Source organism: Elephantulus edwardii, unplaced genomic scaffold (genome assembly GCF_000299155.1).
Source record: "Elephantulus edwardii isolate Elephantulus edwardi_28Jun2011 unplaced genomic scaffold, EleEdw1.0 scaffold00007, whole genome shotgun sequence".
Classification (NCBI taxonomy): Eukaryota; Metazoa; Chordata; class Mammalia; order Macroscelidea; family Macroscelididae; genus Elephantulus; species Elephantulus edwardii.
In genome coordinates this window covers 1,746,752-1,762,036 of record NW_006399757.1, presented here as the reverse complement: position 1 = coordinate 1,762,036, position 15,285 = coordinate 1,746,752, and the positions used below count along the sequence as shown (strand labels likewise).

At 41.4% G+C, this 15,285-nt stretch overlaps 1 protein-coding gene across 3 annotated transcripts in view; it reads left to right on the top strand.

Annotated features, from left to right (window-relative positions):
- The first annotated feature begins 7 nt into the window (after positions 1-7).
- The window catches only part of SLC25A13 (solute carrier family 25 (aspartate/glutamate carrier), member 13), a 220,490-nt gene continuing 205,212 nt past the window's right edge, over positions 8-15,285 (top strand). For 2 of the 3 annotated variants that reach the window (XM_006880228.1, XM_006880227.1), the window contains exon 1: positions 8-75. In XM_006880228.1, the coding sequence (XP_006880290.1) occupies positions 64-75 (12 nt within the window). In that variant the 5' untranslated portion in view covers positions 8-63. The remainder of the gene's footprint in view (positions 76-15,285) is intronic. The other variant, XM_006880229.1, reaches the window with a different exon arrangement.

Below are 15,285 nucleotides of genomic sequence, written 5' to 3'. Positions count from 1 at the left end.
GGCCCGGGCCGCAGGGCGAGCCAGCCAGCGAGTGCGTCCCGCCGGAGCCCACACGGGGGAAGCATGGCGGCCAAGGTAAGCGGCGGGCCGAGCCTGGGTCCCAGCGCGGCGGACAGGCCCGGGGGCTCCCGAGGTTTGGACACTCACATGCAGAGGGGAAAGAAACGAAAAAGGAGGTCGGGAGCCGCTGCTCAGTCTCGCAGCTGCCGAGGTGACTTCACCTCCAGGGCCCCACTTGCGGCCCATGCCGGGACTGAAGCCCGATCTTGCATCAGAAACTTTGCCGGCTGGACCCTCCCACTTGGCCCTGGAAGGGACTTGGTGCCCGGCTGGGACTGAACCCGGGCCAGCTGGGAGCGGATGCACGGGCAGCGCCTGGTGCACCCGGGGCAGGAGAAGGCTCAGTGCCTGCAGGACCTTCGGCAACGCAGCCTGCGACCCTGGGGCTTGTGACCCCACTTCTCCTTCCAGGGGACACAGCAGGCTGAAGCTTGATCCTATTAGCTTTCAAGGGCTCCGCCCTCCAGCGGGTGGAAGTCACCTTGACTTCCGTTTTAGAAACTGCCTGGGAGAGTTTGCTGCACCTACCCACGTGTGTGAGTAAAATGATACATCATAAGAGTATGTAGTTGTGTGTGTTTATAAAAACTCCAGAGACTTCACTTTTCCTGATGTCTTTTTTTTGTCTACGCATTTGACAACAGTTAACATCCCCACCTTGGAGAGCTTGCCAGGCATCTCTTTGGAAATGACAAAACAGATTGTCCTGGGAGCCTATCATGAAATGAAGTTCTACTTAAAAGGAATTCTGTGTAAGGTGAATCGTTCACGAACCCAGAGAAAAGACAACAAGAATATGTTTACCTTTTCTCTTTCACTATTTCTTCAAACCTGGACACCATTTCAGCCTCTTTGGACTCCATTTCACCTTTTCTGGCAGCGGACCATATTTGGTCCCAATCACTTGAATCATTGGAATTTATTGCTTTTAATTTTAAGTTCAGGAAGGCAACCCTTTAATCAAGCCTATGCAACTTCTTAGCTCATTTTAAGCATAGTGAACTTAAATACACCCAACATTTCAAACATTTGTCCTTAATCAAAACTCTGTGATAACCCTCAAGAGAAAAACGTGGCCAACACATCATATTCCTATTTATTCAAGCAAACTAATCACATTTGCAATGGAAATTATAAGCAGACAAATATATTTAAATGCTGTTGTATGACTTAAATCTGCAGGCTCCCAGAATCCCTGGGCTTCTTTGTGCTCCTGAGCTATGTGACCTAACTGGCCTTTCCATCTTCTGTAATTTTTTGGGATCTGCTCTTAGGAGTTTGCTCTGTGTGTATGTGTGTGTGTTTGCTCACATGCTTGAATGTGCACACTCTCTCCGTGAATTTTTTACACAAGTTCTCTTAGAATCACTTTCCAGGATTCCTTTTTAGAAGCTACTATAACCCTTTTAAGCCCAGGCAGCCAATAATTCTTAACCTTTTTTACATTCACTTTACTTGCAGTCAGTTCCTGTGGTTTATTGTTCCCCAAGAAAGAAGCTCTGGTAGCCTAGTCTGTAAATTGCACAGCAGATTGTGCACCTTTGTTTTGTAGAGTAGATGTTGGATTCCAACTGTATACCTGCAGTTGGCTGTGCAACTCCCTACCCACTAGGCCACCAAAGCTTCATATTGACCCTTCAGTTACACATAGATCATTTTTCTTAAAAGTACAGATTTGCTACTAAACTAAACAGTTTTACTTAATTTGGACATAGATAAGTGATGCATTGAAACGACACGTACATATAAATGGAATATAAGAATAACAGTTCAACCATTATGAAGTAAAAGAAATGATATGGAAGCAGGTTCAACTTTTTAATTTTATTTTTATTAAACTATCACATTATATCAAGAAGACCAGTTGCTGAATAGCCAAGTAGAGGGCATCAGAGAAAATGAAATATTTTATTATTTGAGAGCTTATGCTTTTGCTTAGACATTTAACCTTACCACTTTTCAGAAAGGATTTCTGATGGTTTACATCATAGATGTATTTACAGTCCAAAATAACTATCAAAATCAAGTGTAAGTAGATGAGAAAATTAGGATAGAATAAAGTGAAGCTAGTACTAAAGTTAGAGGAACATAGGTGTACATTTCCTAGAGGTGGCTGAATTTTCTAACGGCCAAAACAAAGCAGAAATGATCAGTAAGGTGGTGAGTCTCCTTGTACTGCTTTCTGAGACTGCTGTCCACCCATGTCTGGTGCCGTGGGCAAACTGCTTACAAAACCACCTCAAATATGTGTCTCTGGAGTTCTTAAGATCATTCCTTATCATGTTTGCCATTGAAACTCATAAGCAGTGCAGCAAATGTAGTCTCAAAAGGTTCCCAAGTGCAGCTGTGCTGGCCTGGCTTCTTAGTTCAAGAATGCCCATTACTGAAATGGGTACTACTCTTGTTGGGTCTTCTGTCAGATACCAGTCGGTCCTGGGCAACTGAGATAAAGGCTCCTTCTCTTTTCCTGCAGTGGAAATACTCAAGATAGACAGTTAAACTCAGAGCTTTAGCTTTAGAAAATCTCATCAGAGTGAGGTTTGACGTTCTCTCTTAAATGTAGAAGAGCCTGACTGGGAAAGAGGTTCACATATTTGGAGACAGAACTGTTGTAGATTAATTCTGATACTCACTATGCACGTTGTGGTAAATTGTTTGAATATTTAAACAGATTTAGTATTTTCTGCTTACACCTAGCCAAAGGAGCAATTTCATGTCTTGGACACTTTTTCTTTGTTTCTTTGGTCCTTACATTTATTCAGATGTAACTAGTTATTGGAATCCCTTTTCCTTTAAAGTAAGAAGGCCAAAAATCCAGTGGTCTTTCTTTTTTTAATTTTATTTTCTGCTATGAGGATAAATACTTAAAGGTACAAGAGATATTTATTTTTTCAACAAACTTATCATTGATCGAAAACCTTTAAATTTTTTTAGTTTGAATCTGCTTTAAAATGATTTTTAAAAAGAATAATTTATATAGCTCCAAGAATGCATTTTTAAAAAGTAGTAATACTTATTCTCCTTTTCCTTTTGATGTAAAGAACACTCTCTCTTTTATACATGGAAAATGATGAAATTAAATATATGAAGTAATTTAAAGGCGGAGTTGCTTGATTCCAGGCATGATGTACAGGCATCAATTTAGACATTTCTTATACATTAGCTCAGAAACTATTTTTATAAAGAAAAGATTCAAAAATAATGAAAATTTGATTTTTAGGATTAGTACATTTTATATTTGTCTACTCTCAGAGAAGTCATTATTGTTGAGTTGTGTATTGCACTCTTTTGAATGTTCTAGGTATGAGGTGTAGGTGATGATGTTGTTGTTGTTGTTATATGCCGTCTAGTCGCTTGCGACTTATAGCGCAACCCTATGTACAGCAGCCCTAAACTCCGCTCTGTCCTGTGCCAATCGCACTGTCTCTGACACTCCCATCCCAATTATCCCAGTCACTGAATCAATCCACCTCATACAGGGCCTTCCTCTCCTGCGCTGTCCCTCCACCCTCCCAAGCATGATGTCCTTCTCCAAGGACCGGTCTCTCCTCACAACATGTCCAAAGTATGTTAGACGGAGCCTCAGAATCCTTGCCTCCAAGGAGCCACCCGGTTTAACCCTTTCCAGGACAAATCTGTTTGTTTTCCTAGCAGTCCATGGTATTCTCAATACTCTTCTCCAGCACCACAGCTCAAAGGCATCAATTCTCCTTCTATCCTCCTTGGTCATTGTCCAACTCTCTGATGCATAACAAGTGATTGCAAAGACCATGGCCTGTATCAGACGCACCTTAGTCTCCAGAGAGACACCATTGCTCTTCAGTACTTTGGAGAGGTCCCTAGCAGCAGACTTTCCCATGGCAATGCACCTTTTAATTTCCTGGCTGCTGGTGCCAAGGCTGTTGACTGTGGAGCCAAGCAAGCTAAAGCTGTGTACAATCTCAGTATCTTCACCATCCATCCTGATGCTGCCAATTGGTCCAGTGGTGAGAATCTTTGTCTTCTTGACATTGAGCCTCAATCCATATTGTAGGCTGCAGTCCTTGACACTCTGCAGCAGGCGCTTCAGGTCTTCTTCAGTTTCAGCAAGCAGGGTTGTGTCATCCACATAATGCAGATTGTTGATAAATCGTCCACCAATCTTGACCCCACATTTCTCCTCATGGAGCCCAGCCTCCCGGATAATCTGTACAACATGTAGGTGATGATACTAAAAATTAATTAGGGTCCTTTTGGACCTTTAAGAAAACCAAAACCACATCATGGGCTATAAGTGCTTTGATGGAAATTACAGGGCAATGGAGTACCAGGAAGTGAGGGCGTGCGTGTTCAGGCAGAAATATGTGCGGATTCTCTCACACTCTTATTGCTGTTGAGTTGGAACTGACTCGTAGCTGACCTTCCAGACTGTTTCCAGAGGCTGTAAGGCACATAGGAGGAGATGTGGTATTGCAGATGGAATGAATAGGGAAAAGGAAAGAGGAAAGATACATTCTGATTGTCGCAAACACACAGCAGGTGATAGGCAAGGAGGTGAGTACATACCACATTTAGAAATGTTGTTAGCTGCGTCAGTAGACTGTACAGTTAGATAGGAGCATCCCTACTTGGTAGAAGACTTCATCACAACAAACTTACCTAAACTCCTTCAGACTCAAACTGAGGTCGGTTCTGACAATAACCTGTTAGGTTTCCAAGGCTGTAAAGAGTAATGGGATAACTGCCCATCTCTCTCTAGTGAAGCTGCTGGTAGAGTCTGGTCTGCCAGAGATACATGGACTAATTAGGACATTTTAGAGTAGGGAATAAAATGCATCCAATTTGACCTGAGAGTCTTAACTGGTCCATGATACTGTCTTCCTAGTAGCCGTCATGATAGAGAGTAAAGTATATGATAGTGTGACATGACCGTGATGGTGAAGTTAGAAGATACTACAAATACCATCCATATTTTTAGTTAAGAATTTAGTGGTTTTTTTGTATATAGACACTTCCTCAAAAGTTTTGCAAAGAAATCAATTTTTATAACACCAAGAGATAGGTACCCTCTGTTTTTGCCCTCATTTTACAGGTGAAAAAACCTGAGGTCCAGAGAAGTTAAATAATTTCTCAGGGTCGCACAGTGGATAAACCGCAGTGTTAGGATTTGTATCATGAAAGTGTCTTTTCAGAGAGTATATAGTCTGAATCCCTGTGCTGCCCTCCCAGATCTTAAAACTGGGTGATTTGTATAATCATTAGTATTTACATGTCATAGATGATGGGCATACTCATTTCATAAAAGAGATCTGGTGCCCTATTTCCTTTGATGTTTTGAGTAAGCATGGAATCCCAGCCCTGTTGGAATCTGTGACTTTATGTGGGTTTTGCAGGATGACAGGAGAGTATGCTTAGGAGAGGGGCATAAGTTCCATTTAGAAGTATTTAACAGAAGCTGAGTAAACCACACTTTGTGATCGGTTCTGGTTAAAATTGGTTGTTGTGTTGTTGTTATGTGCCGTCGAGTCGCCTGCGACTCATAGCGACCCTATGTACAACAGCCCTAAACTCTGCTCTGTCCTGTGCCAATCGCACTGTCTCTGACACTCCCATCCCAATTATCCCAGTCACTGAATCAATCCACCTCATACAGGGCCTTCCTCTCCTGCGCTGTCCCTCCACCCTCCCAAGCATGATGTCCCTCTCTAAGGACCGGTTTCTCCTCACAACATGTCCAAAGTATGTTAGACGGAGCCTCAGAATCCTTGCCTCCAAGGAGCCACCCGGTTTAACGCTTTTCAGGACAAATCTGTTTGTTTTCCTAGCAGTCCATGGTTAAAATTATACAATGTAATATGTCATCATTTGCATTTTCGACTGCTCTGGAGTCCGTCACAATTCATTGTGACCTTACTGGACATGATAGGATTGTTTCATGAGGTTTCCAGCACTATCAGTTTTATGGGAGCTGAGTGACACAGACATATCTTTGTCCTACCATGGTACCACTAAGACTCCATAAAAATTCAGCCCAGAAACCCTACTGGACAAATCGTCTGTGACCTGTAAAGTCAAGATGAGTCAGAATCGATCCAACTATACACAGTAGCAACAATATATTTCCTAATCATCCCATCCCTGTGGTGCCAGTTATTTCCAGAATGCCATTTGCAGTTAGAATATGCTTTATTGTAGTATTTATTTGTTAAGTTTATTTCTTGCCTTCCCAAACAGATCACTACAGGACAGGAATTGTCATCTACCTTTTTTTTTTTTTATTTAAAAAAAAAAGAAAATGGCTTTATTGAGATATAATTCACATACCATACAATTCACCCACTTCAAATGTACAATTCAGTGGCTTTCAGTATATTCACAGACTTGTACAACTACCACCACTGTCATATACTGTTGTGAAAATTTTAATCCAGTTTCCAGTCCTTAGGGCTTGGGCTGTATATTTAACTTCTATGTTCTTCAGGTTTCTCATCTGTAATAATACCCTCTTCAGGGGTTTGTTATTGAGGATAAAATGTGTTTGAAGTTATTACGGATATTCTTCAGATTGCAGGTTTCCTCTCCTCCTTATGGTAAAAACCTGTACTTTCACATCACAGCTAGGCATTTGGTGAGCTCGTATCAAGCAGACTGGTTTTTTGTATTGGGGACAAAGGAAAGAAAGTTTGAGAGTTTGGGGTTTGTTTTTTTCTTTTTTTTTTGTGATAACGTGATGATGGTTATTAAAACAGCAAGTTGCGATGGTTCCATAGATATTTGGGGCCTTAGGGTTTCTTAAATTGTTTGATAGACCTGGATGGGCCTCAGAGTTTCTGTATAACATAATGATCTTCACCCCTCTGTTTCTCAACCCGGGTCCCTTTTACCAAGTGAAATCCCAGAAAACTGAAATTGGTCAAGTTCCTTTGAAACACATATGCTTTGTCAACACATTGTAATCACCTGAACAGCTCTAATAGTAATTTCCTTACCCCACCATGGACAATCTAAATATTTGGTCCTAGTTGTAGCCTTGCCTTCAGAAATTGTAAAATCCCCTAAGGTGAATCACTGCAGAAAAGGAGGAGCCTGGATGAGATGGGTTGACACTGTGACTGTGACAATGGGGCCAGTTGTGGCTGAGACGAGGGGTGGTGAGGTGGGAGTGGGTTGTTGGCTCAGCATAGGAGGGTTCAGAGCCATTGTTGATAGTTTTGCTGTGAATCATAGAGGATTCAATGGCACATAACAATAATAAGGGGAATCAAATCTGATTGTTGTCTTTGTATACCATCCAGTCAGTTGATTCTTAGTGACCTACTCCTGATCCTGTCAATCCTCATCATTCTCATTGCTCTGTTGTGAACCCATTGCTGCAGTTTATCTTGTTGAAAGCTTCCCTCCTTTCCCCTGACCCTTTACTTAAATGTGTCCTTCTCCAGGCATTGGCCTTTCCTGGTATCATGTCCAAAACATGGGAGACGAAGTCTTGCCACCCTTAATTCTAAGGAACACTCTGGTTGTACCGTTTCTCAGACAGATCTGTTTGTTCTCTTGTCGGTCCGTGCTCTTTTGCCCAGTGCATTATGTAATTTGAATTCTTGCTTGCTGCTTCCATGAATGTTGATTGCAGATTCAACTTCAAGGACTTCTTTATTATATTAGTCTTTCCTCCATTCTAATGTTACTTATTGGCTTGGTTGTGAGAATTTTTGCATTTGTTTTATTGAGGTGTAATCCATAGGGAAGGCTGTAATCTTTGCTCTTCAACAGTAAGTGCTTTAATGCCTCTTTTATACACACACAAGGTTGTGGCATATGTTTATAATTTAATGATTCTTCCTTCAACCCTGAAGCTGTATTCTTCATATAGTCCACTTTCTTGGATTATTTGCTTAGCATACAGATAGAATACGTATGATACAACCTTGATGTAAACCTTTTCTATTTTTAAACTACACGGTACCTCTTTGTTCTCTTTGAAGGGCTACTGCTTGGTCTATACATAGGTTTCACATGAGTACAACTTAGGTGTTAGGAAATTTCTGTTCTTTGCAATGCTGTCTATCGTTTGTAATGATCTACACAGTTTATCGACTTTGCGTTGTCATTAAAATACAGGAAAACTTCTGTCTGTCTTTCTGGTACTCTCCTTTTGGCCATGATCAGTCTGATCCTATGTCATCCTATGTCCTTTACAGAATCTGGTTGAATCATCAGCAGTTTCTTGAAGATAAACTGAGTTAATCTTCATCAGTGTTTTCTTTTATATGATATGATATGAATGTTATTCTTTGATAATTTGTATGATCTTTTGGATCACAATTCTTTGGAATGGGCACAGATAATTTCTCTCTGGTGGCCCAGCGGTTAAGGAGTTGTTCTGCCAAGCAGTCCGAATCCACTAGCTGCTCCACAGGAAAAAGACAGTCAATCCCTTATCATGATTTGCAGCCTCGGAAAACTCACTGGAGGACTTAAGTAATTTCAGGCACTGAGAGATTAATGAATTTGCCTGTGCTCACCCAGTTCCAGAGTGGCAGAGCTAGGCTTTGAACTCAGGCAAACCGACTCTAGAGCTCTCATGTCTAGCCATTGAACAGTGCTGTCTCTTTAATTTACATAACTCCAGAGTGAGGCTTCATGTTGCCTACAGGAATAAAAATTTAAAACTTTTTAGCCAGCTGAAACTTCAATTGGTCTGGCTAGTGTATCGTTTTTCCGATATTGCCTCAAACTCATTCCTTTTTCATTCCTACTCAGTGGTTTATAAAGGGGTGTATTGATGGGCTCAAGTATGTCACAGATGCTGAGGATGGCACAGGATGGGCAACCTTACGTTCCATTATCAGGCTGAGGCACCATGATTCATTCCATGGCAACTAACAGCCATTGTGAACATAAATAGGTAGCTAGAAGGCAGGACTTTGTCATTTCTCATTTTTGGTAAGTAGATTTTTTCCCCCCCTTAACTTTGGACATATTGCAAGGAGAGACAGGTCCTTGGAGAGGGACATCATGCTAGGTAGAGTAGAGGGACAGCGCAGGAGGGGAAGACCCTCTATGAGGTGGATTGGTTCAGTGACTGGGATAATAGGGATGGGAGTGTCAGAGACAGTGCGATTGGCACAGGACAGAGCGGAGTTTAGGGCTGTTGTACATAGGGTCGCTATGAGTCGCAAGCGACTCGATGGCACATAACAACAACAACAATAACAATTTAAATTTTGCAGGGTTGAGGAGTGCCCCGTTTTCATTTTATTATTTCTGGAAGCCTCTGTAAATAGGTTAAAACCTAAGCCTCAAGTGTGTAGCGTTCACAGTTTATTTGTTCTAGTCGTGATTCAAACACAGTGCACGCCAGGCACTTGACTGACGGCTCTAGTGTTTGCTCATCCGGAGCCCCTCCCCCTTTTTAGGTGTTCGCTTGCACAATATTTGGAGAGGAAATTGAGGCAACTTTCCTTTGGTTTCTACAATCAGAATTTTGTGTGGTGTTCCCCTTGGCGTACTGTTTCCTGTAAATGGGTTGTTGGACCTAGACGCTTAATCAGTAACACTCTCCCTACCCCCACCCCCCAACCCCAAACCCATCAGGTACAGTCTCCTGTCTCCCAGGGTTGGACTGAGGTCTGCAGTGTTTTCAAGGGTAGGCCTGGGATAGTGGGATAGTAGATTGCTGGGCCTTTCTTTGAGGCACTTCTGGGTAGAATAACACCCACCTAAGCATGTTAATCACCTATTCCGCTTAGGCATCCCTTGATCCAAGTTGGGGACTTTATTTATTTGTTAGTTTTAGGTAGAATGCTTCCTTCCTAGCACTGTTGTTTGTTGTGTGCTGTCGAGTTGGAACAGACTCATAGCTGTCCAGCAGATTTTCAGAGGCTGTAAATTATGTGGGAGAAGTTTACAGTACCTGTCGGGTACCATATTATTCCTATCAGGCAACTGGGTACTCTTGTCAGGATGTTACCTTTTATCAGTAGGTTCAGATGCCATCTTCACCCATTGTTTTTTCACATAATGGTTTCTTTTAGTTGACTGAATTTGGTATTAACGATTGCTCTTTCTGATACATTGATCGATTTTCATCTTGTAAACATTCATACACAAGTGCACACAAACACACACATACACATAAAAAATTTACATTTTTCTTGGATGAAATAATTGAGGTATTGAGGTTCTGAAGAAGAATGGTCCTTGCTGATTCTTATACTTTATGTTTCCTAATAGATTTTTAAGCTCCTGAGAGAAGTATATAATGTTTTTAAAAAGATGTGAAAGTCTGCTGTTAGGGACCACTCCAGGATACTGAAGAGCAATGGTGTCACTCTGGAGACTAAGGTGTGTCTGATACAGGCTATGGTCTTTGCAATCACTTGTTATGCATCAGAGAGTTAGACAATGACTAAGGAGGATAGAAGGAGAATTGATGCCTTTGAGCTGTGATGCTGGAGAAGAGTATTGCATGTATCCTGGACTGCCAAGAAAACAAATATTCATCCTGGAGAGGGTTAAACCAGGCTGCTCCTTGGAGGAAAGGATTCTGAGGCTTCGTCTGACATACTCTAGACACGTTGTAAGGAGGGAGAGGTCCTTAGAGAGGGACATCATGCTTGGGAGGGTGGAGGGACGGCACAGAAGGGAAGATCCTCTATGAGGTGGATTGATTCAGTGACTGGGGTAATTGGGATGGGTGTGTCAGAGGTAGTGAGATTGGCACAGGATAGAGCAGGGTTTAGGGCTGTTGTACATAGGGTTGCTATGAGTCTCAAGCGACTTGACGGCACATAACAACAGCAACAACATATCACAGTGATTGTTGTTTTGTACCATCAAGTCAGAACCGACCCCTAGCTGACCCTCCAGTGGGTTTTCAGAGGCAGTTAAAAGATTGGCCATCCCTTTTTTCTCCCATGGAGCATGTGACCATTAAAAATTCATTGTGGGGGAAAAAAATCCATTGGAAAGGGTTTGGAATATAGTGAGTTAAAAAGGAAAAGTACACCAGTCTATGATGATATGAAAGTGAAATGAGAAGAAGAGAGGTTAAGGTTCCTTTAGTGATGAATGCCAAGCAAGGAAGGTAAATGGTGTGGTGAATTAGAAAAAGAAAACACCATTTTACACACCTGCAAGCAATAGTTCAGGCAAGGATTCTCAATGGATGCTAAAACCCTTTGGTAAAAAGATGGAATTCTCACTGTCACAAATATCTCTCTGTATTTTACTTACTCTGTATATTACTTACAGAGGGAAAAGAATGCCTTTACAGTGGAGTTGTGTGACACTGTCTTAAACAAGTGATTTGACTCATTGTTATCATTAAACGAGACAAAGTAGTAGAATGTCCCTCCTGCTCTGGTGCAGTGAAAAGTAGAGAATTCTTGAAAAAAATGTTTTATCTGAGTCTGTGAGGAAACATTGGACAAATCCAGAAAACAGGACGTTCTATCATACTTTTGACTTGACTTCAAAAAGCTGTGTTGTGAATGAAAAACCAAATAAGTCTAGATTAAAGAGGACTCCCAAACAGACTTAGCAACGAGTAGGATGCTTGAAACAAAACAAAACAACCCCGGAACTTGTAAAATGGTAATTGACATAACTGGAGAAGCTAGACTTTGATAGCTGTATGTAGACTGTATATTAAACTGTACTGAATTGTTCAGTTTTTCTTGAGTAAGATAATGGTTTTGAGGTTCTGGATGGCCTTCACTATTTTTTTCTATTTCATGCTTCCTACTAAATTTTAAACTTTTGAGTGCAGGGAATATACTAGGTGCTGCTGTGCCTCAGAGTACCTGTTTACGTAGCCAGCACTGAGACACGATTTGTTGAATTGCTGATTTACTTGCCACCAGCCAGTGGCAAAGTAAAAGGGAAGGACATTTTTTGTTGTATGCGTGTCTGTTGTTGGAAACTTTTTCTTTTCTTAGTAAGCCATTTTCTCAACCTCTTACCAAAATAAGTAATAATAATTCAGAAATACTTAAGGAGTTATAAAAGAATTGTCCCCAAGTTAGTACTGGAGATTCATAGCTATAGAGCAAACGTTGGCAGAGACTGGGCTGTCCCAAAGTAGTTTCATCTCCGTGACTACAGATAAACTGCTTCAAGAGGAGGCCCCAGAGGCATGTGCTCTCTTTGGGCTGAGAAAACCCAGCTATGTTTGTTATAAAGCAAAATTGCTAGCAGTTGTAAAAAGTGTGCCTGTTACTGCCATTTTAGACCAGCTAATACCGGTGTTGTTGGACCTGACTCATAGCTGATCCTCCAGCCAGAAACTGCATGGGAGGAAATTACCCATCTTTCTCCAGTGGAGCAGCTGGTGGATTTAAACTGCCTTCCTATGGGTTGGCAGTTCAACTCCTTACCCACTAGGGCACCAGAGCTCCATAAGTTCTAAGAACTTGATGGTGGAGTAGTCAAGGGTACCATTGCAAATGTAAAGGTTAGCAACCTACCCAGTAGCTCTACTGATGAAAGAAAGATCTGGCAGTTGCCTTTGTTAAAATCACAAGTCTGGAGACCCTATGGGGCAATTCTACTCTGTGCAGTGGGGTCACTGTTCACTGGAATTGATTTAACACCAAAGGACAACAATTATCTCAGCAATGAGGAGTCCTTCAGGTGGTGCAGATGCTGTCCTACAGACTAGAAGTTTGGAGGTTTGAATCTACCCAGAGATAATCTGCTTTTGAAAGATTAGCCACTAAACCTCCAGTGGCACATAGTTCTCTTATGCACCATCAGGAGAATCACCTAAGTCTGAATCTGAGTTGCCTCTGCTACGACTAGTTAAGTCTTACTAGCTCAGTGGGCCAGGTTGCTGTTGTTGTGTACTGTCGAGTTGGGTGGGACCGCCCCAAAGCTTATCCTCCAGTAAGTTTTCAGATGCAGTAAATCCCATACATGGGAAAAGAATGTCTATCTCTCTCCTGCGAAGCACCTTGTGATTTTGAGCCAGGCTCTGAGTCTCAAACGACTCAGCGGCACATAACAACAACAACAAACAACCTTTGTATTTACTATGCTTCTGAGAGCTGGGCAATGAATAAGGATGACAGAAGAACTAATGCCTGTTATTTGTGTTGTTGGAGTAGAGTACTGAATATCCCATGGACCACCAAAAGAGCAGATATGTCTTGGAAAATGTGCAACCACAGTGCTCCTTGGAAGCAAGGATGGTGAAGCTTTGTCTCTTATGCTTTGGACATGTTGCTAGGAGAGGCTATTTCTTGGAATTGAATATTGTTGTTTGGAAAGGCAGAGGGTCAGAGAGAGAAAGGAAGACCAAGAGGTGGATTAACAAGGTGATGGCAGCAGTGGGCCTCAGGTATATCAGAAATGAGAATAGCACAAGATAGAACAGGATTCGGGTATATTGTTCATAGTCACTAAGTGTACTTGACTTGATGTTGCCTAGCAACAAAAACAACAACAAGCCTCCAGAGCTCCCTACAGTTGGTTACAGGTGGCGTGAAAGAACTGGCTGGTGGCATCAGGTGTCCTGTCTGCCTGTGCTGAGCCAGCTGGGGAAGATTTTCCTTCACACTCAGCTTACACATGCTCATCTTGTTGATGTTGACTCTAAATATGAAGCTTCTGCTTTTCTACCTCTCAACTCAGTTCTAGAAAGAAAGCTCAGTTCCGGATTCTCCTTTTCTTGTGGTTGGTTGAGATTTCTGTTGACCAATTTTTGATGTCCACCGACAGCTTGAAAAGAGTGTGCTGGTGCCCTTTGCCTCATTTTCTCGTGGTTATTTGCCCTTTCCCAATTGATTTGTTTTCAGATTGCTTTAAAATAAAGATCACTGGCCCTTTGTCCTATCTCTTACACATACTTTTTTCCCGTCTTTCAGTTCTTTGATGTTTAACTGGTTTATATTAACTTTTTAAAGAATATGTTGGGGGGAGGGAACGGTTGGAAGGGAGAAAAGTGCAACAATGAATGAATGGAAATTCTCAGTCTCTGTAAACCTTCATTAAAATTAATAGTAAGAAAAGAAGTAAAAAAAATAAAAAATGTGTTAAAAGTTTACCAATAAAAGAAGTATGATGAATATTTATCGTATTCTTTTCCTTTATGGCTTCAAGATTTAATAATGCTGTCTCAACATAATATTTTATATATAAAAAATTCATCCTTGTGTTTTCCTAGTGTGCTTTATAATATTCTTTTAAAAATTAATTTTTATTTTATCTGCAATTATTTTGATATAAGGCAAAAAGTTAGGGAATCTGTTTAAATTTTTTTTCTTATTGTGGTAAATGTCTATATCACATAGCATTTGCCATATCAGCATGCCTCGTGTGTACAATTTAGGGAGCTCTGGTAGCCTAGTGAGTAAAGAGTTGCCCTGCCAACCCGAAAGCAAGCAGTTTGAATCTCCTAACTGCTCCACAGGAGAAAGATGGGTAATCTCTTGCCATATGATTTGTTGTTGTTGTTGTGTCTGCTGTCGAGACTTAAGCGACACATAACTGACTCTCCAGAGGGTTTTAAGAGACAGTAAATCGCACAGAAGGGGATTGCCCATCTTTTCTCTCTTGGAGCAGCTAGTGGATTTGAGCCATGTGCCTTTGGCATTGCAGCACAGCTTCTTACCACTAGGCCACTAGAGCTCCCTCTCATAAGAAACACAGTTCTGAAAACCTGCGGAGATTGAGCCATGAGTAGATTCCAACTTGACAGTAAGGAAAGAGTATCACATATGCAATATATGACACCAGCTGTGTTCATTATATTGTTTAACCATTACCACAGCTATTCCTAGATTTTCCCATCACCCTTAACCGATGCTCAGCGTCCTCTCAGTGTTTAATTGTCATCGTTGTTTCAGCCCTAGTTCATGACCTTTTACTAGTGCCATGTCATCAGCTAATGTGAATCATTGCCATTCAAACCAGACTCTCTGTTAGTTCAGATTCTTCAAAGGAAATACAGTTAGTTTACAAAGGCAGGACTTTGATAGCCAGTGCTGGCTCAAACATCGTCATATGAAAAGGACACAAGTAAATGGAGAAGACGACACTGCTAGATTTTATCCATGTTTTGCTGTTTTCACTTTGTCTTTGTTTTCTTCCTAGCCCTTCTCTCCCCTCCTCCTTGTGTAGTGAAAATAGGTTCAGAGAAGTCATGCTGAGGTTAGCTGTAGAGCCAGAATTCTCATTGCTCAAATCTCTTCGTGTAGTGTTCACAAAATTGGTGCATATCATATTTTATAACAAAAATACAGTTGA